We start from the raw sequence: 24,000 nt of genomic DNA, 5'->3' as shown, positions 1-24,000 counted from the left end.
TAACCTTGGCCTCTCAGCATAATGGAGGGTCTGAGAGAGTCCAGGGAGACGTCTCTCTCCTTTACGGGCCGTATTACCGGAAGAGAAGCGCGTCCTCCGGTGGCTCGATTAACACACAAATCACTGCTTTGTCAGAGCAGCTACCAGACCGTGTTGGCACTAGTGCGGGCTAGCTTACGCGTTGAACCGCGCCGCAAATCTGCCGAGCGCAGCACAAGTGTGAGATGAGGCGAGCAGAACACAAGACGGGAGCAGAGGGCGTCTGGACAAGCGACTGTTTATTACTTCTTAATCCAACAGCACTTACGAATAAATGCATTGGCAAGTCTGCATTCTACGTACACACACACACACACGCGGCCACATGCACACACGCGGTACGATTTTCTCTCTCGGAGTGATGGCGAGAGGTGTTACCGCAAAATAATAAAAACACTCCAGCAAATTCCGCTTTGCTGAAACAACATGTCGATTGTTGTTTACCTAAAGTGGTCAATTAATCTGAGGCAAACCCATAAAAGAGGAAAGGATGCAGGTTTTCCAGGTAGCACGATCCAGTTGGCTGAGAGTCAGAGCTACTAGGGATACCGCAGCCCCGACTCCCCTGCCTGGAAGAGGAAGACGAATGTGAGAAAAACGAAGTAGCCGAGGGAACAGATGCTAAGGAAACTCCTGAGGAAGGAGCAGGGGGTTCAAACGTAAGGGAGGGGGACACACAGGAGGTCGTCTGAGGTGATGGAGCCTCTGTAAGGTGGGCTGGTTTGGGGGCGCCGCTCTTCCACCCATGATTACGTTCTGGCTTGAGTTGTTGGACTGGAGCCTCACAAACACACAAACTCCTCCCCCTTCTCCTCTCAGTGGTTCCTCTGCCCTCAGACTTTGAACAGAAACCGTGGTGACATCACAGAGGCCGAAACATGTTGCTCCTTTATCAAACGTTCAGATGAATAGAAGAGTTCCTGTCGGTGTGTTGTCTCAAAGCCCAAACCACTCGGTGACCCCTCCCCTCCTGGGGTCAGGCTTTTGCCTCTGCTTCTCGTCCTCCATGAACTTCTCCTGCAGTTCCTCCATCGATCCCTCGGCGACCGCCCGCTCTTTTGTTGGGAAGATGTCAGGGAATGTGAATGTCTGGCCCTGGGCCTGAGGAGTAGAAAAGGAAAAAAAAGCTCAGAAAAACAAAAATGAGCTCATTACTTTATCAAATTTCCTACTTTAAATCGCCTTTATTGTGAAAAAAAATCTCTCAATTTCCTTTATTTTCCAACGTCACAGACCGATTTGGAATCCAGGACACTCTTGTCTATACTCCACAAATACTTTCTCTCTGACATTCAGGTTCTCCAGCTCACTCCCACATGGAATCTCTCAACTCTCCATTTCTCCGGTCCTGTTTTATTCAGAGGGAAGGGATGGTATCCATTATTTATTCTATACTGACCCATCTCTGGCCGTGACTAATGCATCACAATCCCAGTAGTAGTCTGCGCCAGGCGTGCCATAGAATACTGTACAGTACACCCACATTACACCCTCCTCTACTCTCTCTCACACACACACACACACACACACACACACACGGGTCACCGGGTGCAGGCGAGCACACATATCTATAGCCGATCCCTCTCAGCCTCTCCCATGGACACCTGGCAACAAGAATGCACTATTATCACTCTCGACTGGAGCCAAACCTCTGCTGTCCTTAAATGACTCCACTTTTTGTGAAGCTGGGTTGTAGTTTTACATCAGGAAATTCAGCCTCCACCAGCTCTTTTATAAAGTCTCCCCTGCTAATGTTGCAGACATGAATAACGTTCATCAGCTGCGTTCTGCTCAATAACACGGGCTCAGTAGAACTCTCTCCGCGTTGTAGAGAAATGGATCTTGACACGCGCTATGTGAAATATTTTGTTTAGTCAGTCTATGAAATGGTCTGATGGCGAGGTTCATTTTGCCTCCAGCCCCCAAATCTTGAGAGAGATGCGTGTATGAGAACTACATTCAATTCTAGCACATGCTAGCAGGGATCTCAGGTGTCTCTACAGTGATATTCAAACATTTACAGGACTATTTTTTACATTTTAAGACAGTGAAAACCTTGCTTTTATATATTCGCAGCCACAGTTTAGTCTTAATTTAAAGTTGATGTGATAAACAAAACACCCTGCTGGGTTTTTTACGTCTAGAACGATGTCGAGGTCGTTGCAGTAAGATATCAACCACAGGCTAGCCTGACATTTCCAACCTGACAATACTGCTACGAGCCAGCAAAACACAACTATTATGGAAACTGCTATTTTGGTTTGATACTTAACATAGACTTGAATTCAAGCTACTGTCTAAAACCAGAGTCTAAACTGTGTGATACCAGCTTAGAGGAGCGACAGGCAGCCTCTAATCAAAAAAGTGCCACTTTCTGCTCCTGACTTGCCACAGCGGCTGCCTTTCAAAGACGCTTTTGTGGAAATAATGCAGGAAAAGACAAACATCTGACCCAGCGAAGAGTCAGATGCACCTGAAAACCGATCCTCGGTGTCTCGCTGCCGTCAAGGAATGCAGAATCCAGAACACAAACATGGTACGGGGCCAGGGGAAGTTCGCTGCGGGAGAGAGAGGTGGAGGCGTGGGGAGGAGAGCAGGTCCTGTTAAATGATGTGAGGACGTGACTGAGAGGCAGGGGTGAGAGAGAAAGGGGACTATAAACACCAGACTTGGCAGTGAAAGGAACAATGAAGCCAAGAGTTAAACAAGACTTCACCCGAGTCCAACCCAACGCTGCCACATGACAATTCCCAGTTACCCGACGTGGCTCCGGACACCTTGTGTACACACGCTGCAAATGTTAATAATGGCCTCTGAGAGCGGGGTTCACAAACACAACAAAGTCTTGAGACTGGAATCAACAAAGCTCGGAGGCTCGTTAAACAACCCGTATTGTTGGTAACAGGCCACGCCTCCTGTGCGTGTGTGTGTGTGTGTGTCTGCTGGACACATTTCCATGTGACACATCCCTGGCAGAGATGCTGGTATTCTTGGTTGAAGGTTACACGCAGCGCCCCGGCAGAGGCGGACGTCCCCCCCCTGGGCTGGGTGACCAAAGCGGGCGCTGTCTGTCCACCCCTCACTGCGCGTACAAGCGGTTTTACGGAGGCGGCGGAGGGACGGCCAAAGAGGACAGGAGTTGAGAAAGACTAGGGAGTATTCCGTGCCTCTCGGGGTTTTGTTTGTGTTACCAAGCCTGCGTCCCTAGATGACAAAGTATAGGCGTGGACACGTTCTCCCCGTCTGCCAGCATCTGCGCCGTGCTCCCAGCTGAGTCGAGCAGCCATCGAGGAATATTGGGACGTGGCCCCCGCGCTGCAAGTGATGTAAACACACTGCAGTGAAGTATGTACACACACGCGCGCAACCGCAGGTTTCCTAGAAGAAGACATCGAGTGCCGTCGTCGATCCACTCGGCGCTTATTTAGTGCTGCTCTCCTCAAAAAGAGAATTATTTTTCACATGTTTGGACTGTCCCAAAACATCAGTGAGTATCCCAAAACATTCTGACACCGGTCCGGGTTGAATGAGAAAGGTTTCGAGAGGTCACGCACGGACCCCCCCCACCCCCTGCGAGTATCACTGTTTACAGTCACAGAGAGAGAGAGAACGGAGAGGACCAGGGGAGGAATGAAAGAGAAACAACTGTATTCCATCTGATTGACCTTTAGCCTCTGATTGACCTTTAGCCTCTGACGACCATCATAATGCAAAAGGCCGGAGGGTGAGGTGGCCGTTTATCTGAGTCAGAGACGGCAAGAAAAAACAAAAATCTGAATTCTGAGAGGATACACAAACGTGCCACCGTGAGCAGTTTTGGAATGTGTGGAAAAATGTGAAAAGGGGGGAAAAGTCTTTATTTTTCATCAAACTAGGTTTAGCTATGAAATCTGAAAACCCGTCTTCAAAGAAAACAGGAAGGTTCTGCTGGGTAAATAGAACACGACACGCTCAGCGACCGGAGGCACAAAGGAAGGATCCAACCCAATGCTCGGAATCAGCTGGACTGGACCAGGACCGGTTGTAGGACACAGACAGATGCAAACGGCGGGACAGACGGGGCACAACCCAATCTGGGCCACACACTGAAACAAAGAGGTGTTGACGATGTGGTGAGAGGATCTCATGGGGCTGTGGCTCATGTGGCAGTGGAGGAAACGTGCGTGGGGTAAGCTGTTGCAAGGCAGAGACGTCTCGTACGCTGGTGGTGTGTGTGTGTGTGTGTGTGTAGACGACGAAGTGTTCACTTTGCAGTCGAGTCTATTCTAACCACACGGTTGGACGGCCTGGCACTTTACTGAGGAAGAGACCACAGTAATGAGGTTAGCAGGATTAGAGCTCACACTGTCAGATCTACACGACATGAAAAACAGCATTTATTGAGGAAAATGTTTACCAAGCGTGTGTAATACTCCCTTTTTCCGAAGGGGCGTACACGTACACGGAGGTGGTACGCCAGCTTCCTTCTCTAACCTTTGCTCAGACTAACCAAACTAAAGGCAACAACAGGGAGATCGTGCGAGAGGAATTAAGGCCAAGCTACTCAGATTTATGAAATCTGGACCAGAAACATTCAGTAACAAGGAAGCGCATCAAATTTGAGGTCCCGCATGACCCTGCAGGCAGCGCTCATGGGAAATCAATTATGCATCATCAGGAGTCCACGTGCTTCCTCTTCCTGCGCCAAACAAGGTCCACCTTCCCAATATCACAGCCCACAGTCCTTTAAGAAAGCAGGCGTCCCAAAGCCTCAGTGTATTTTCTTGGGTTTCAAGTGCAGCGCCGCATTTTTCTCTTCAGTTCATTTAAGTTCACGTTGCCCAATTACAAGTGAACCGGGGCTTTTAAACGCAACTCAGACGGACTCACAAGAAGCTTGTTTATTGAACAGAGTTCTGGCAACATCTTATCCTCAAAATTACAGATTTTTAGCAGCTCAGGAGGAATGGAGAAAGCACTGTGGGTTTTCTCTACCGGATTTTAGCATCTTTGTTTGCACCAGATCAGAAAAAAAGAATGCTGGAAAAGTTCATTTCTATTATTCCAAACCAATTGTGCATTAAGTAATTGAATAACATTTGCAAAATTTCCACCGATCAACCGTGTTCTTGTTCATATAGTGCAGAGTGAGTAGCGAGGTTTGTTGAGCCAATATTAAAAAGAGTCTGACCTAAAGAAGGAACTGAACTTTGATGTTCTTGATTGAATCCAGTCTCGAAATTGTTTGTATCTGTTTTGGAAAGCTATAATGTTTCACTTAACAATCACTGGATAAATACCCTTAAACCTCCTCCTAAATTCTTAAAATTATTGTGACTTACAGTGATGATCATATTAATCATAGTAGCGTGACAAGCCGAATTGGAAAGCGTACCATGTAGTAAATGGAGTGAGTGAGTCACATTTCTGGGTATAACTGGCAAGCTCATGTTTTTCCTAGATGCCGTGACACAGCCAATCAACAGCACTATTACATCTTGGCACATCAAGCCCGATGCACACTTAGTGCCTTACCGACCCTGGCAACATTAACCCCTTCGGTCTCCAAATTTCCAACCACACAACAAGACAATTTTTGATAGTAATTGGTGCTGAGGTATGGAACCCTTAGCCAGCTGTACTCCCCTCTGCAAGGATGCAGGACAAACATAGCGTTGGTATGACTGCACAGGCCTGAACTTCAGGCCTGAACATACTGGTCTGAAGGTGTATCCACTTAGAAGAGGACCAACTCCAACATCTCTCTGCCAATAAAGGTGTTTACTGAATGTCCAGAGACCAAAGTTTGAGGGACGTAGACGATAACATTTGGACCTATTTCGACCTGAGACTGATCTGTAGCGTGGAACACACACGCACACACACACACAACCCCCTGACTCCTGTCTCTACGTGCCTGTGGGACTCAGAGCAAGAGACAGAAAGGTGGGGGAACCACAACTCCTGTGACAACTGGAAATACTTTGAGATCTATCACAGGCGCCCATGACATATTAGTACAGGCAAAATACTTTAGCCTAGCGACAAACTCTGCATGTGTGTGCATGTGTGGTCATGTCTGGGCATGTCTGTCCCAAGTCTGCTCCGGGGAGATATTGGACCCTAGTAACAGAGCTCTCAACGAATTTATAGAAATAAATAAATGAAGCGGCATCACACTGAGTCACCCACAGACATTTACATCCATCAGGCGTTAGAAGTTCTGACGATAACAACCACCGGCAGAGGAACCCTCCACAATAATATGATTAACGTATTGACCAGGAAACTGAACAACACCATCTTGTGTCAACCTCCACACCTTAAAGCCAAATTACACCTAAACCCTGCCGATCTCATCCTCCCCCCTACGTACACGCGCAGCTGTTTACCATTATTATCCTCTTCATCTGTCATTCACCCCCCCCCCCCCCCCCAATATACCCCATTTCTCTCTGGCCAATGCATGTAAACAACCCTTACATACCCCTTCAACCCCCACCGCCATTTTCAAGCATCCCCCTCCTCCTGCCCTGCCCCCTGTTGGCCCCAGAACCACCTATCTAGGGTAACAGACGTATTCTTGCATAAAAACATATGCACAGATACTCCCGATTACGCGCACATGCACCATAAACATTCAGGCAATACCCCTGCCCCCTCCCTGACTGAGGAATGCAGGGACCAGCTGGCGGAGAAAATAAAAAAATGAAGAAGCATACAAAAACAGGAAATGCATCAGAGGGCTTTATCAGGCCGGTGGCCGCCCCGCTGAGAACCTGGGTGGTGCCGCATGTTGATTGGCTGATGAAAGTGGCAGCTGTGTCATTACAGGTCAGAAGGTCAGGGGGGGAGAAAAAAAAAAAAAAAAAAATCAAGAAAGGTTTTGTGGTTCTGCCTGTGCGTTGCCAAAATTTTCCAATCTATGCTGCCATAGTTATCTAAATAAGGGGAACCTGAGGAAACGTAAGAGGAAGTTGGGGTGAAGGAGGAAGATGTTGTAGGGAGAGATAAGATAGTCGTCAATAAAAATGACAAGTTATTTTGCTAAGAGACAAAGAGACAAGCAAGCAAGCCCAAGCTGTCACATGGTGGAAAACAAAAATAAATTAGAGACAGATCTCTAACTCAGCTGATTGATCGTTTCATTGGAGATTATTTTAGATGTTATTTCTAAATTTGAGGACGTTTTCCTTTGGGTTTGTTGCGGCCTCCTGACCTGTTTTAACGCACGACTTCATTCAAACCTCAGCATGTTACTGCAATGGTACCGTGCCAGAAGTACACTAAACATATTTCTGCTATAGCAAAGCTAAAAATGTGATTCTTTCTGAGTCTTTTGTGCAATACACAAAGCAGCTACAGCAACTTTGAAATGCTACTTTTAGCTTTAGTCTTACTGCCTTGTGGAAGACTACTGTCTCCACAGGACAGTCCTGTTATTGCATCTACATGTGATTCCTGTGTGAAGTCTGTAGATCCTCATTTCACCACAAGGGGGCAGGACAACGGATTGTTTACTTGTAATAACATGATATGTGTGAGTGTTGTTTTTTTAGATAGATTATTTCTGTTCTAAAATGTTAAAATATGTACAGGTTATCATAGAAGTAAGACCGATTAAGTTCTTCCCGTTGGGTTAACTGAGGGTCTAAAGCTGACATAACCGAGCTGTAGACACAAGAAGACGTTATTCATGATAAATGTTCTTCAGTGAGAACAGAACACAGACTCCAAAAATAGAAAATCAATATGAGGCAGACAGACTATAATGTAACAGCATCCACGAATAAGTGAATGTGTGAGAAACCGGCTAACACTGCTGCCTGTGCACCCGCTTCTAGCTCCCCTGATATTGCATTCATCAAATAAACATCTAGAAATCATGGATTTAATCACATACGGTTCTTAAAAGGAAAAGGCTGTGATTAAAATAGACTACACTTTAACTTTCCCTGTGAATGAACGTTGAACTGGCGGCACTGTAGGCAAAAGGCACAAACCTCTGTGACCCAGTCGTATCAATAGAGCTCGTGTAAAGTGAACGGGAGGGAAAAAAACAACAAAGCCTTGACTGAGGCCATTCAAAAAAAAAAAAAGAGAAGGGTTTGCGTGTGAGAATAGAGACCGGATGGTTGAGACCCTGCTTGCTTGTCTATAATTCATGCTCTCTTTGCACTGAGCTCTTATGAAACCTACACATGCACACACGCGCTCGCACACAGGAGCTTGAAGTCACTTTTCCAAATCAAGTGTAGGAAGATGAGGGGGCTTTCAGCAGAGCCTGATTGCAAAAGGAAAATCTACTTTTATTCGGCGCGCCACCAGCACACACACACACACATACTAATTAGTACATCGGCCCCCTCCTTCAGAGTGATGACAGCTTCATTTAAGTCAAAATAAAGCTGCGTGAGGTTAGAAGGAAAAGTATCGTCATGGTCTCACTTTTGACCTTTGGCACCCCCCCAATTGTTGGTGGAAACATTCAACATGTATCTCTGCAATTTTCATACAGCAGCTCAGCAGCTGCTGGTGATGAATTTATGTCCAGCAAGGCTAAATATATGATAATCTTCAGATTCATCATGTTTTATTCCACAGTGAAAGCATAAATCTGTCATGATTTAACTCTGGAGCAACTCTAGCACGGCCCCCTGACCCCAATCGGGAACTAGAGGCCGGTTAGCAGAAAAAGGAATGGAAATTTTCACCATCCTCTCCGTCTTTTTCCCCATTAACAGATAAACAAAACAGATTGAACGCGTTTATCAAGTCTGAGCACAATTTTGCCAGAACTGGATAAATGTTTAGATGTTCTTTCTCTACCCTTTCCTGTGTGACCATGAGGAGCCCACGATAGAGCGAGGCTTTTGTTATGCATGGAACGAAGAGTACAAACGTGCAAGTCAAAAGTACACGCAAAGAAACGTCAATGCTCATATCTTGTCTCTCCAGAGGCCATGAAAACTATTAAAGAAGCATGAGGATAAAATCCAAATGTGCGAGAGCCTTCTGACAGGACAGTGTGATCCCCATTAGTCCATGGTGCACGCTTTAATTAAAACTGAGGATGAGAGGCAATAAAGGAGTCGATCCTGTATAGACAGAAATAAGATAAAAGGATATTGATAAATTCATTTACTTAATGGATTCTTTTGTGCTTTTTGAAAGAAATGAGCCGGACAGCAGACAAGGCTGGAAGGAGCCGATTAAAAATGCTAATAGGAGCGATAAGCGATAAGGCAACACATGGAAGGGAAGGAAGCCCAGCAGCAGGCAGACGGACAGAAATACGGACGAGGCTGTGCGAGAAACGTTGTGTTTGCGTGACAAGGTGGAGAGGAGGAGCAGGGAGGGCAGCAGAGAGGGAGAGCCATCCTGATCCAAATAGTTGAAAATAATAAAATTCCAGAGGAGATAAGCGAGCTTTTCCCCCCTCGGCCTGGCTGTCGGATTCAGCACCTCCAGCTTCGGAGCCTAGGGCAGGAACGGGCGGTGGGTGTGGGATCAGGGGAGTTAGCAGCCCCCGGCTCTGTACCTCTCTCCGGTATCACCCCCTCAGCCCAGCCAGATATATAAAGTTGTAAAAATACACACAACCCTGGAGGGCCTATTGTTAAGCAACAAGCAGTCAAAGACAGTCAGAAAGAAGCTGTGCAGCCAAACGTTGCCATCTAGTGACAGGCGTACGGAGAGGAGCGCCGGGCTCGGCTTCCTTTTCATCCTCCCTCTGAATACAGCTGATTCTCTCTCCCCGGTTTCGACTGTCACAACTGCTTTATGTTTGCCACTCAGTCTCTCCCACTGTTTGTTTGTCTCGCCTACTCGCTCTCCCTCTCCCCGCTTTTCCGAGGGCAGCGACGCCTCTAAGGAGGAAGGTGCGGGGGTGCGGAGAGGGACGGCGAGAAACACAGGAAATGGGAAATTTGAATGAAGCTACCACTTATTCTGCAGCTGTTGGTCCAAACCCATATCTTGTTTTGCTCTGTGGTCGTTGGGCCGGGACGCTACTTTGCAACGCTGAGCAATCTGCCTGATGTAACTGTTGTACCGTGTTGCTGTCTAAGCAGCAACAGCAGAGGGAACCTCGGAAGCTTATTTATAACTTTTATTTAAAAAAAAAAAAAAATTATACATACATACATACATATATACATACATACATACATATATATATATGTACACACACACACACACACACACATATATATATATACACAGGTGAAAAAAAGTTTTGGATTTTGCAATTAAAAATACATTAAAAGGACAATAGATGTGTGTATGTGTACAGCCCACTAAAATGTGACTATCATGCGTGGGATATGTGTAAACAAAACGAGCTGCTTACTTCGTGACAACCAACGGTCGGCCTTTTGACGACACCTTAGGCCATCTGTGATCATCTCCCTACTGCTGCGAAGTTCTCAGTCATTATCTTTGATTACTTTAGCGCTTGTGTAGAATTTCCACTGACTCCACTGCGCGAGTTTTTGTCCACAGATAAATTAAAGAACAGACTCAGAGGCTCCCGGCGAGCCCCTCACACACCATGGTGAAGGTGGACTTCTGGTCCAACTTTAAAAGGTATATACAATGTGTCAAACAACATTCAGCTGGTCTGATTTTTTTGTTAATGCTAAATGATTGCAAGCATCTTACAGGTGCCTGGACGTGCCATGCTGTGCCCATCACAGATGCTCCTCCCTAATGACCTCATCCGAAAACAACTCGCTGAAAATGTCAGATTTTTTTTTCCCACGTAAAAAAAGTAGGTTGATAATCTTTATGGTAAATAATGGGCTTTCACAGAATACTGTCAGAGGTCAGTAGAAAAAGAATAAAAACAAAATGGCAGAGTACCGCGTAATTCAAATGCTGTTTGAAATTTACTTGCGGGGGGGACAAAAGGGGCAAGGAAACTAAAGACTCAGAAAGTTGTGAATGATCTAAAAATAGTGAGATGGAACATTGTACAGGTGATTGGGTGACAGTGCCTCACGACTTTGAAAAGGAGTATCCTGGAGAACTCGTGGTTAAGAATAGACGCGCAGAGCGAACAGAAAACAAGGTCTGAAAGGGTCAGCATCGCCTTACTGGCGTTGGTAGAAAAGAAATGCATACCAAGCTGTAAAGTACCAAAAAAGAACTTCCTTACAACCCATTACCATTAAAAGGAGATCATTTTAACTGTAGATATTTTGTATAGTTTTATGCCAGTGATCCTGGAAATAATTACTTTTATAGCCTGCATTTGACAATTACACTGTCATGTATCAGAATAAACTGAAATGTCAAACTGGTCACACTGGTGAGGCCTCCCATTCATTTATTCACGGCGTCATTCTCTGGGAGCTCTCTACTTTGCAACTGAAGTGGCACTTGCCAGCAAAAAAAAAAAAGAGAGAGAGAGAAAATAACTCTTCTTCAGTCCAAGAACTCACCACAGCCTTCTCATTCACATGTCTGACAGGGAGAACTTTTTCTCAAGCTTGACAAAACGTTACCCAACAATAACCAAAAACATTTAAAAATGACCGTCGTTTGTGATTTTTTTTATTTTCTTTTTAAAAAGTGCAGTATTGGGTTTCAGTCGGAAACAAGGTCTAACTGGAAATGGTGGCGTGGTCAACTTCAACTGTGAGTGGGATCAAAACAGTACAAACCACCAGACCCCAGACGCATGAATATGATGGACTACTATCGAGAACCATCAAATCATTTATAATCGACTGCAATTTTCCTAAAATACAACCAACCAAATAAAACTCTTGGCTTAAGAAACTTAAATTCAATTTATTATGCATTATTTACAACGCAACAACGCAAATTACCACCAGAGACCACTGACAACAGCATACAGCTAACCAACAAGTACATATGAATCTGGGATTCCCACCAGTTCACTTAGAACTGAAAAAGCCTCTCGGATAAGTGGTCAAATGTCTCTGAAAACTAAAGGAAGTCCAGTTGAATTTTTTTAAGCCAAGACTTCTCTTCCACCTGCAAGACTGAGAACATTCATCGACAAACAAACACACAAATACTATAATCCTCAGACAACGCGGTCTGATTACACTGACTGCAAATGAGCGTTCAGTAGTGAAAGGATCAATAAATCAATGAGCCGGCTGAACGTGCGAACACTGTTGCACAGAGCGAAAATAGCAGCCGTGCACGAAACAACTGAACGAGCCGAGTTTAACTTGTGCAGCCATCTAAAAGCGGTCCACCAGACTTTTTTATTTTTAAAAAAAATACATTTCTGACACAGACATACACACAGAGGCACAAACACACACATGCATGCGCATATCTCCCCCCTAATCACTATGCCCTGACTTGGGACCTCCCTGAACTGGCATGACTCCACCATGGCCTTACTCACCTCTCTTGTGTGAGCCATGAGCCCTCCACACACACACACACACACACACATATATGCCTTCCCACACACTGTGCACATTTCACACATGCAGACGCTATCTCCCCCCATTACTGGGGTCCCCCCTTAAGCCTGAGGAAAACGCCGTCACGGAACCCCGCTAACAGGAGGCCTCCCATTCACCACAAACCAGAGCAGAGAGAGGGAGAGACAGAAAGAGAGAGAGAACAAACACTGCTGCAATATTAGCTGATGGAGGGGAGCAGAGGGGAGGGGAGGGGAGGGGAAAGGATGAGGGTAGAATGGGGGGACCATGGTGCAAGCATCGACCCACAGAACACTCTCCCACATGTGGAGTCAATTAGGAACAATCTTGTTTTCTACCCACTGCTGCAAAAGAATGGAGGCTTTTCTGTGGAAGTGTGAGCGTACACAAGTGAGAGCGCAGTTGCAAAGGTAGCTGAAAGGAAAGCGGTTCTTTTCCAAAATCCAGCAGGGATAAAATCATTTAACTACAAAGACGAAATCTCAGCGCTTGTGCCTTTAATTGACCTTCGAATGAGCGCGATGGCCACTGCAACTACACACTGTAGAAAAGCACTCAGCGTCTCTAAGTTCCTGACAAGTACCATCATTGTTGTGCGTCTGATGAGACACAAGCATCCCTATCGACTCCAGCAGGAATTCCAGATGCATCAAATCACCGGCCACTTCCTTGCTATCTCCCCTTTTAAAAGATTTATGGCTTCACGTATCCTCTTTCAAATAGTCCTGTTTTGACAGTTTTCATTATTCATTAAATAGTTGCCAAAGTGATGGCTCCCAGTCACACGCAGATGCCAAAACAATACTTCGGATGCAATGAGGTACTTTTTTGTTTTATCTTGAAAATCAAAAATAATAAATTGATCGATTAATTTATAACCCTCCCGTGTGTATTTAAAACAAAATCCCCTTGAATGAGAGACAAAGTCAGCGTGTAGTGCACATGAATTCTCACATTCCATCCACCGAGGAACACACAGGCACATTAAGGAGAGTTAGATGATAGATGCCAGATGATAACCATATCTCAATATTTCCTGTCACAAGTCTGGCATGTAACCAAAGGAGACCTTTCACCCTCAGGCCCTGGAAGAACCCAGACTGCTGCTTTCTCAAGAGGGCAGCCAGAGTGCGTGAACCACGCAAGAGAGAGGGATGCAAGGTAGATCTGTCTGATTTGTGTTGGCCTGTCGGTGCACGAGAAGCTTCTCTCAGGAGAACAGTGAATAACACTTTCATGTGTGTACCCTTGTGTTGTGTCTTAGGCTGTGTCTATTTGTCATGTGTGTGTCTGTGTGTGAAGGGAAAAAAAGAGAAGCGCTCACCTTCAAAGGCTACCCCTCAGGACTCTGTAAGAGAACATCAACTAACCCATCTCATTTTTCTTACCTGTCGAGAGTCCCCCCCCCAAAAAGTGAAATGTGTAATGATGCAGCCTGCACAATCAGAAAAAGAGGGCTGGGTCCCAATGTGCTATGGACAAGACTGAGGAGTAAGTACTCAGACAATACCTCAACCTGAAGAGAGTACACAATTATGTGTGTGTGTGTGTGTGTGTGTGTGTGTGTGTGTGTGTGTATGTGTGTGTGTGTGTGTGTGTGTGTGTTCTCACCAGTTGAACATAAGCCACTTTATAGTCAGGCCGCTTGACCCTCTGGTTGAGATGGTTCTTCTTCTTATTGGTGCCTAAAAAATTTTAAAAAAACAACTATATTTTACATTTACTGGGAATGTGGAAATATTTAAAGGTATAAATTTACAGGATTAGTAGAGTGGCTATGAAATAATTCAGGATCTCAACCTAAAGAAAGAATTAGATTGGGTTTCACTAATTCTTTATTTAGGTTGAGAATCTAACCTGAACTTACATTTCTTCAGCAATTGTTGCACTGTAGTTTAATCCCAACAGAAGAGAATTCATGATACATCTGTGCTCATTTTCCAGTAAAGCCGACGATATTATCTGAGCCTGGTGCGGCAGAGCCTGATCTTGTTTACTATGGAAGGCAGGTTAACCTCTTCCCCAGCTGGAGATGATAATGACATCATCCTAACTGCTGTCAGACCTCCACGTCTGGAATTTTGGGGACGCGGGGAGATGGAGAGCACTTGCTTGGGAGTGTGTGTGGAGCCAAGTTAGGCATCCGGTTTCTCAACAATCCAAAGGTGATTGACAATGACAATCTTAAGGTTTAGGCAGTGACCCTCATTTAAATCAGTCTGTATCTAATCTCAATTAAACCCTGGTAGTCAAGTCAACAGGCCCTCTGAGTGACTGCCATTGCCATGGGAGTGGTTTATAAAATGAAAAACAAGGGAAACATTCCATTGTAATGAGTCATTCGTGTGTGTGTGTGTGTGTGTGTGTGTGTGTGGTGTGTGTGTGTGTGTGTGGGGTGCATTTAGCTAGTAATCATTTGCTGCCCGATGCTCAGGGAAAGCCCTAAGATGAGCTGTAAAACGCTCCCCCCTCCGTGCCCCTCTAGTTAACTGGAGGCCCCTGTGTGGGTGGTAGACAGAGGTAACGAAGAGTGTGTGTTTCTCTCTGGGCATGTGTTTGCCGTGTGTGTGTCCACAGGGAAATGCAAGATGCTTTGAAAGAGTAAGATAAGACACCGACCTGTACCTATTGACAGACAGGCGGACGAACCATTGGTGTGTTTCCTTTAACCCCAAAACGCTGTCTCTAACATGAACAATGCACAGATATACTGTAGCTTTCATGCAACACTTGCAAACGCAAGCACAATTTCTCCGTCTTTTGAGATTGCGGTTTGGCAGAGAGCTATCACGTTACAAATCCCAGGCGAGAGGAGTTACCATGGCAACTTCTTCCAAAATACCCCTGTCGCCCATGGAGGAAAGAAAGGGTCGTTTACACCCCTTGCTCTCCTCCGCTGGTTCCCATCTTTACACTGCCAATGGAGTGGAATTCCTGACGCAGACAGGGATACCTTCTCTGACGCACCTCGGGATCACCAGGGGCCCCGAGCGGTCCTTTCTTCTCCCCCCTCCCCGTCCACCCGCAGCTCACTGCTTTCCATCCGCCCCTCTTGAGAGGTTTTCCTTTTCCCCTACCTTTAAATGACATAACCCTAATAAAGAGCGTTAATAGGTCCTCCGCACTGTAGGCTACGCTTAGTGAGGCGCCTCTCTTCTCCTTCCTCCCCCTGCGTGTCCTCCTTTCCATTCTTTTGGCAGAGGAAGAGGAGTTCCTCATGGCTCTTCAGGTGCGGCGCAGAGGGGCCTTCACACCCAGATGTCACAGCATCTCCCCATACTGTGATTACAGACTTTTCTTTAACTGAGGAAAAAGTCTGCAAACTTATCTTTGCATCCTTCTCTTTCCCATATCACCTGCCCACCTTCTGGCCTAATCCTCTCCATCTAAAACATCATCAAAATAATTAGGCGAATGACATAACATGGCTGCTTCTTGTCCTGTCTAAATGGAAGGAGACACTAAGGAGTCCCTGAAGTGGTATGGTATTGAAGTAAATACTACATGGAGGGAGTGTGGGGTGTCCTGGGACATCTGGAGGCAGGAATGCTGCAGCAGCAGCAGATTGTCAGATAAGCAGCCGTTGTGCGCGCGTGTGTGGTGTGTGTGTGTGTGAAGGGGTAATAGAGCCAGGCACGCTAACCATTGCCACAACTAGGTGCTGCAAATGAGGGGATGGTCAACATGACGATCTGAACGTGTTAAACCCAGTTAAGTGTTTCTCAAAAATGAAGAATGTTGTGTGACTAACAACCTGTTGTGTTTCTGTCTGCACATCTCAGCTTCTACATTTTCACAGCATCTGCCACATGAAAAGCCATCACAATCTCATTACCATTAAATACTTGCAGATTATATAATTCCATCAGTGTGAGCGTGCAGAGGCTTCGCTGGATACTAATGTTCTATGCAGCTAAGGAAACGCAGCGTACCGCGCAGATGTTCGCTCACCGGTCACACTGGATTTAACAATCACAGAAAAAACACTCTGCAGATGTCTTGATTTCTTGTAGCTTTGTAATGATTTCACAGCAAAGAATAAAATGTTTACTTGAAACCAGGTGCATATGTGCATGTGTGGCCTAATTAGAAAGTCGGTGAGTTGCTAGTGCTTCTTCTTGTGATTAAATCCATTCTTCTGTCTGTGAGAGAGTGGAGGAACTCACCAAACTGTATCCTGGTGCGCACTGCTCCTACAGGGACCTCGTAGATTTTTTCCAGGTAGTTTTTGACATCATATTTGGTCATTCTGTCCAGAAATACACAAAAGCAGAGCGCAGCACTGGGGTTATGCATTGATTATTAATACAAATATGGAGCCTCGCAGTCAGGGAAAACAGCTTCAGCCCACATTTACAGGAGTTCCACAAGATCTAGCATCATAGATCGGTTCTCCAAACCTCAAACACACAGACTCTTAAACAAAGTCACAATGGCGCAAGTGAGCAGTAGCAGGAGGTCACTGAAGGAGCCAAAGCTCTGGGCCCTTTCAGACTCCTGCGTCAGTTTTGTGAGGGGCCCCATGTCAGCCGAAGCCCCGAGCTATGCAACTGAGTTACATACATACCAAAAACTACCTCACAAAGCTGCAGAAATAAATGTAATAATGAATGAATGAACGTAGTGATGAATGAATTAATTTTATTTTGAAATGTGATATATATTTGGATAAGACTTCACAAATGACCGACAATATATCAACTGAAATAACACCGAATTCCCATAAACGCTGCTTTGATCTTACCTACACCAGCTGATGGGACACTCCCTTATAAATTCATATATTCAGCTTTTCTCTGGATGATAAAATGCACAGAACGGAAATATGAGTGTCAGTGTTCATCCAATTAACTGTCTGCACGTATCGATCGCAGTGAATGAAACCCTACACAGGAAGTGGGCCTGGCACCAACTGATCCAGTGGGCCAACCTAGCTGAAGCGGGCCCACCGGCATTTAGCAGAGATTTCTCAGACCAGAGGAAGAAAGGATTTTAATGGCTAATCAATCTCACCAATTGGATAAGTCTGGTAGAGAGCACTTCCTGAAAGCGTCTGACAAAGTGCTTAATAGCCAGGCTGTGGTCTGGCATGAGTGCCTCCGATAGGCCGTCTTCTATCACCTCATTTGTTTCTCCGGTATAGGATGGGATAACGTGATATTCCCGCTTTTCCAGAATAAACAGCATAATAGTTGTTGTAACAATATTAGGTGTGGAAAAGACCTGCATGTGAGAAAATCCCATCTGTGAAAACAAAGACTCCATGCACCTAAGAATGACGCAATGAACTGCATGTTTCCATGATGAACCGACAATTTCTCTTTTTTCCCCCCTTGTTGCCGCTCGACAACTCGGAAAACATGATTTGACCCAATAAATCCTATTTACTGACTATTTTTCCTACGTTTTATGTAAAAACACGTACTAACATGTAAATGCTTATGTTGAAAAATCCTCTATATGTCAATAAAAGTGGAAAAAATATCAAATTCAAACATATAGATGTAATATAGAGAAATGCTAAAACCTTTAGAGAGGCTAAAAGTTGGAAATTAATGTGATGAAAGTTGGGAACAAAGTCGGGTCATCCAGTTTGACTCCAGTCGCTGGGTGTGTGTAGGCGCAGCAGTAGTTTGATGGACTCCATTCAGACTTCTGAACTTCAGAATCCCAGTTTTGGTCTAAATCCCAACTGGCTCTTGAAACCATTACTGTGGTGGAAGAGTGCCGTGTGTGGAAAAAAGGGGAACTATAAACAAATTTCTTGTCTATTTGTGCATCTATGATGAGTTCATTGGAGAGCCGTGGCAAGTACAAGCGTCTTTCTGCTCCATTTGTACTCTCGTCCCTCCGTACCCGTCTGTCGCCAGAGGGGTTCAGAACCGGAGCAGAGTGACCAGGGTCCCTGAGATCAAGAAGGGCCCAAATAAGAAAGACAGGTCAGCGTTTCCTAGAAAGCTGGGGGAAGAAACTGGAAGGGAGGAAAGTGGCTGAGGGAATAACAAGGTCTCATTTGATCATTAGCAGAGGGAAGAGTGATCCTGAATAATGAACATTTCCCTCTCTAAATCCATCTGCTTTTACAACTCCAATTACACAGCCATTGCCATTACAGAGTCACCACGCGCGCTCGTGTCCACAACAAACACGCTGGGGAAATGTGATTGTTACTGAATATTCAAAGAAAGAAACAAAGACAACATTAGAACCAGGCGCATCAGTCACTTATCAGATCAGCCATGTTAACATTGATATCTGAAATATGCGTATATGTCTAGAGACGGCCCTTGCTTGGAAGAGAAAAAATAAACTCTTTAAGCATGGACATAAACAAGGCTAAACTTAGGCAAAGGGCATGGCGTCTCAAATAGTGATGCAGGCAGCATCTGATCATCATCCTGGTATAAACACCCACAAGCTAACCTTTCACACCTCACATTAAGAATGAAAATTTGTCTGTGGCAACTGCCAAGTATAAGGGCATCATTCCTCAGCAACTGGTATATATTTATACACAAAAACACATGGTACATAGATTCCTTAGCCAAAGATGATGAAGGAATTCCAAAACAAAACCAAGACGGGCATCGAGTGACAGATTGGGTTCAATTATGGGCCCTTGTTGCTAAGCTGTTTTAAAACAGGCACACCAAAAGGCAATTTAACGAGCTAACGATTAGCATTATAAACAATATGGAATAAGGCAGCAAAAATATTGTAGTTATTGAGGCAAAACTTAAGTAAGTAATTCATTAAAAACACCCCTTACATATGCGCTAGATGGCCATATATGCAGACGACCGACCAATATTAAAGATGTTAGGAGGGGTCGATACAGTATCTCTGATTTCACATGAGGATCAAATATCTATAAATAGACACTGCAGCACTGCAAAAACTATTGGAAATGATGGAACTACTGAGGTTCAATTATGGGTTTTTGACCTTTGAAGGTCACCCAGTAAGAGTTAAAAATGAGACTCCTGTGCTTTTTAAATTCGAACACAGTGCCAGCTGGTGACTGTAAACTAATAACCACAATACACTGCTTCCAAGAATAGGTGTGTTAGCACAGGGATTATTGTGACCACCAGGCTTCTTGTGGTTTCCATAAATCTTGCTCGAAGAGGTCACTTCTTTGGGCTGGTTTAGACGCCCTTTTTCCTTGGCAGACCACTTGATGTAATCCAAGTAAATGGAAAACTGAGGAGTAGACACACGCATAAGTGGAAGTGACAGAAGCTTACTGCAGCTTGGAGACCTTCATGCCAGCACATCCAACATCTACTGGGCCACATATCTGAGCAGATGAATGAGTTGCTGAGGTTCTCTTCAATAAAATGATGGCCTCATACCAGCTTTTTGACACTTTGTCTATGTGAGAGAGACTGCCCCTCAGAGGAGGGGGCAGAAGCTTGCCAAGGTCCTCCAAGTTCATGGTCTTGTGCTTTCATCTACGCCGAGTCTGACAGGTAGAATTTGTATAAAATAATCAGACAAAGATGAAAACGAGTATAGTATTTGGTGTTTCCCTCACACACTCACACACACTTCAAAGCAATGCGCATCAGAAGAGATTAGCAGTGAGAATGAAACAGGAGAATTGTAGTCTTTACAGATGAAAGGTGAAAGAAAGCCGCTCCTCATTGTAAATCAGCCTTATTGTCAGGCCTGAGCAGAGATACGCACATTAACGAGTTTAACCCTCCCACCTATGCAGACAATAGATGTACAGAGGCGGCTCACAACGAAGTATCATGCTCATAAAGGCAGATTTTGTATGGAGGGAAAGCCTTTGGGGAACCTGAGACCTGGGGAGAAAAGAGACTGTTGAGAAGTTGAGCACAGGAGCAGCGTGTGAAGGATTAGATTGATTGTCCAAATGTGGCCTGACAATAATTCTCAATACTGCCAAAGCTGTTTACCTTTCTGTGTATCTCATTAACTAAGGCACTGCTAAATTTAACATGTATCACAGCATCACACAGAGGGTGACTGCTCAGCTTCCAACTCCATTTTGGCATTCAAGAATTACAACCAGTTTATTCAGATTACCTCTAATTTGACTGACATGCAACTTGGCAGCTCTACAAAATCGATGAGGCAGATCAAATGTTGGGAGTTTATTTTAGGTGCCAAATTGGTATTTAATCTTGACTGAGAACAAGAAAAGAAAAAAGGCTGAGAAAACAAGATAGATCCCGACCATAGAGGATCTCGTATGGGTACTTTTGAAGGAGTATCCTGGAAAGGAGTCTCGGTGTCTCCATACCCGTAAAGCAAAAGGTCGTGACGACGTTTCAGATATACTGCGACATTTTGAGCTCTGATACAATTCCCAGACCTTTTAACGTCAATCAATATTGGATTACCATTGAAAATAAGTGATAGGTTGTTTATTAATACATGATGAAGAATTCTGGATGTTTAAATAGAATTGACATTTTCAGTGTCACGGATATGTTCAGTTTCTGTGTCAACAACACCCATCCAGGCGTACGGTTCGGTATCCGACGATATCTGATCCCTGTGCTGACACCGGTGCATCCCTGGACAGCAGCGGGGTGATCAAGACAACACAACATGTTACTGGTCAATCGACTCTGATTACTGTGAGAAAACGGCGGCGTGACCTCTTATAGTCGTTACGCGGCGTGACTGGACGTAACGTGACCGAGTAGTAGTAGCGAACAAAGAGTTCGGCGTTGTGATCTATTCTTCGTGGGTGAGTCAGCGCTGGACTCCTGCCATGCCAGGTGACGCTGGTGGGCGTCACCCTGGAAATTCGATGATGTTCCTGCCAGAGCCACGGGGAAAACGCAGCACAAAAGTTTTAAGAACAATCAAAAAACAAAAAAAGAACTTTCCCCCATAGAAGACAAAAAAAGGGGCACACAACCGCCGGTCGGGTGTTTGAAAGAAGTCCCGGTCCTGGGCTAGGTGCAGAGCACAACCGAGAGAAAAAAAAGGAACACAAGATCCGAGTTGAGGGGGATGAGAGGGAGAGAGAAACAATAACGCGCAGATGATTGCTGAGAGGCAGGATAAAAACAAGTAGCAAAACAGAGAAACAATTCATGGGAATGGAGCTTCCAGGTGTTACCGAGATAAAGGCCACCTTGTGTTATTGTCCTGAGAATATGAACACACTCTCGGCCAACACCGCCTACCCTCGAGAGGCGTACAGTAAATACAACAGCTTTCACTGCTATAATGACTCAGGCTCGTCAAAAAGCTGGGAGTGGGAGTGATATTTAGTAGTTTGAGTCACTGTCTCTCCACGAAAAAGTAAAAAAATAAGGGTGTTTCAGCTGAAACACTCGCTTTCCAGCAGCAAATCAATCACTTGGGCTCCACTCCCAGGCGGCCAACACTAAACTAACTAGCACGCCCTTATAAACACACATGCACCCTGCACTTAGCAAATGTTTTTAGCATATATACATATATAAATATAGATAAATACATATATACAAAGGCATGCACCATTTTTACAAAGTGACTCACTCACAAACACACAGACTAAGTTACATAAGTACCCTTGCAGTTTAGCTGAAAAGAGGCAAAAATGGAAGATACATCGATAATCTGGGGCAAACATCAGTTTTCCTGCCTTAGAAATACAATAAATCCCAGTGACCCCAAGTTGAAGAAAATGTACAGGCCTACAAATAAGAAAGGACTGTTTAGCAAGTTATTGCAGGTATAAATGTCATCTCCAAACTCATCAAACTTTCGGTGTGGTTAGTTATATTGTCTTCTCTAAAACACAGAGTTTTCCATCTCGTCTGCAGCAGCACCTACAACTCTACTCCCGTCCGGGGCAAATTAATTCTGATGGAATAAAACGACCTTCTGCTGCTTTAGCAGGTCTTTCCTGAACCTCAGCTGATGGCAGAAAGAAGGTGATGTAAACTGTTTATTCTTTGTGGATTCTCAAGTGATGAGTTCTATTTGTGGGGCTGGTGCGCCCCTTGGTGGCCATGGTCAGCAACTGCAGCAGCACAGGCTTAAGAAAACAATACCGGTACTGATAATTCTCGCCTAAATGTTACAATTGAATTATTGTAAACGTGTTATAGAACACAATCTAAGCACGATTAGTGACTGTGACTTGGAATTGTTTGCAAACTGTAGAGGGCATGAACAGGATTAGCCATTGCCTTGAGTTAGGCATTAAATATTTCCTGTAATTATTTATAAGAGGATTTATCAATATAAGAGGAATGTTCCAAAAAAAAGGAAAGTATAACCCTAACAAATCCTCTAGGATGTACCAACTAGGAAAATGTGATCAATTTGCAATTTGTAGTTTGAAATTAATAGTTTGAAATTAGAGAGACTAATTCACCTACAAAATAATCATAAAGCTTTATGTCATGTTGATTGTAACCTGCTAAAAGCCTATTGTTTTTCTTGCCCTCCACATATATTAAGAGTCATATTTAAGTTTTTATTCACATTTAATATATTCTTAAATAAACAATGACAGCTTTTAAACCCTGAAAATTGAGGTTGATTGTATTAAACATCTGCAATCTTAAATGCAAATCAAGATTTCAGTATATCACTGGATGCTTTTTAAGGCAGGATGTGAATATTGCACAGAAAATGCAAGACTTACTCCAGTGGGATGCGAAATTGGACGGTGTCAGAAGGCAGCTCTTTTCCAGGCCTCACCAGAGTGAGGAACCATTTCGGTCTGAAGATTCGAAGCTGAGGGTTGCCCAGTTGATAGAGAGGATACCTGGAATGACATAACGGAATGTGCTGGATCAGAATAGATTTTACAGACATGGGGATATTTTAACCATTCTCACAAATAACAGAAATGACTTGATTCACCTACTATCACTGTCTCGGCTTGATAAATGACCATATTATTGCTTGAATGGAATTTTAAGCAAATGATCACCAACAAGAGACATAAATATTAACATAGATGAAGCAATGTACTGGGAATAAAGAGCCATTTTCTGCTTTATTTCAAAATAATTAAAATACCAATTAAGCCATTTCGAAATATAACGTCTATGAACTTCGAACTTATTCAGCGGGCTGCTTTTAAATCAAACAATTAATTAAAACAGCTACAGGGCTACGACCTACCTTTGAGAACAGAGGTTAATCATGTTTGTTTTTAGCTTAGCAGGCTAACACTACCAACAGAGCCTGCCACCTTAATGCGGAAGCGCCCTTAAGGAGTCACGGCAAGATAAAGATAAATAAAAATACACTAACAACATCATACATAAAAGAATAAAGAATAAAGCGTTAAAGCCAAACAGAGTAAGTAGTGAGACACACGCTAATTTTATGCTATCACAACTAACGGACTGACAAGTATTTAATGCCAAGCTTCCTTTTGTTCAGTGTTTCCGTGCTTGGAAATAAAAAAAATGTAAAGGTCGCTACTTACAGCACTCTTGTCACTGGCATTATTAAAATAGTTGTAAGGATGTATATGTTTGTAGTCTTTTCAAGGTTGAAGCTTAGACGCTACACGTGCAAGCAAGTACTTCCGGGGTACTCTTGAGCATGCGCACTAGAT

The 24,000-nt window shown here is 44.2% G+C and overlaps 1 protein-coding gene across 1 annotated transcript; it reads right to left on the bottom strand.

The window, feature by feature from the left end:
* Positions 1-261: 261 nt before the first annotated feature.
* Positions 262-24,000, bottom strand: mrpl23 (mitochondrial ribosomal protein L23). Its single transcript, XM_057052241.1, has 5 exons — positions 23,869-24,000; positions 23,074-23,196; positions 16,616-16,698; positions 14,061-14,134; positions 262-1,140 (listed from the first exon to the last, which is right to left on the bottom strand). The coding sequence occupies exons 1-5, from the start codon at positions 23,886-23,888 to the stop codon at positions 976-978; spliced, it is 465 nt and encodes a 154-aa protein (XP_056908221.1). The 5' UTR covers positions 23,889-24,000; the 3' UTR covers positions 262-975.

Source organism: Takifugu flavidus, chromosome 13 (assembly GCF_003711565.1).
Source record: "Takifugu flavidus isolate HTHZ2018 chromosome 13, ASM371156v2, whole genome shotgun sequence".
Taxonomy (NCBI): domain Eukaryota; kingdom Metazoa; phylum Chordata; class Actinopteri; order Tetraodontiformes; family Tetraodontidae; genus Takifugu; species Takifugu flavidus.
This window is presented reverse-complemented; position numbering and strand designations above follow the sequence as displayed.

What these genes read in the sequence shown, in the direction of transcription:
- mrpl23 (XM_057052241.1), bottom strand. Translation starts at nt 23,888, where the DNA reads ATGCCAGTGACAAGAGTGCT. An exon ending in ATGCCAGTGACAAGAGTGCT is followed by an intron (nt 23,197 to 23,868) that starts GTAAGTAGCGAC and finishes ATGTCATTCCAG; the next exon opens with GTATCCTCTCTATCAACTGG. An exon ending in AAGTGGCTTATGTTCAACTG is followed by an intron (nt 1,141 to 14,060) that starts GTGAGAACACAC and finishes TCTACTCCTCAG; the next exon opens with GCCCAGGGCCAGACATTCAC.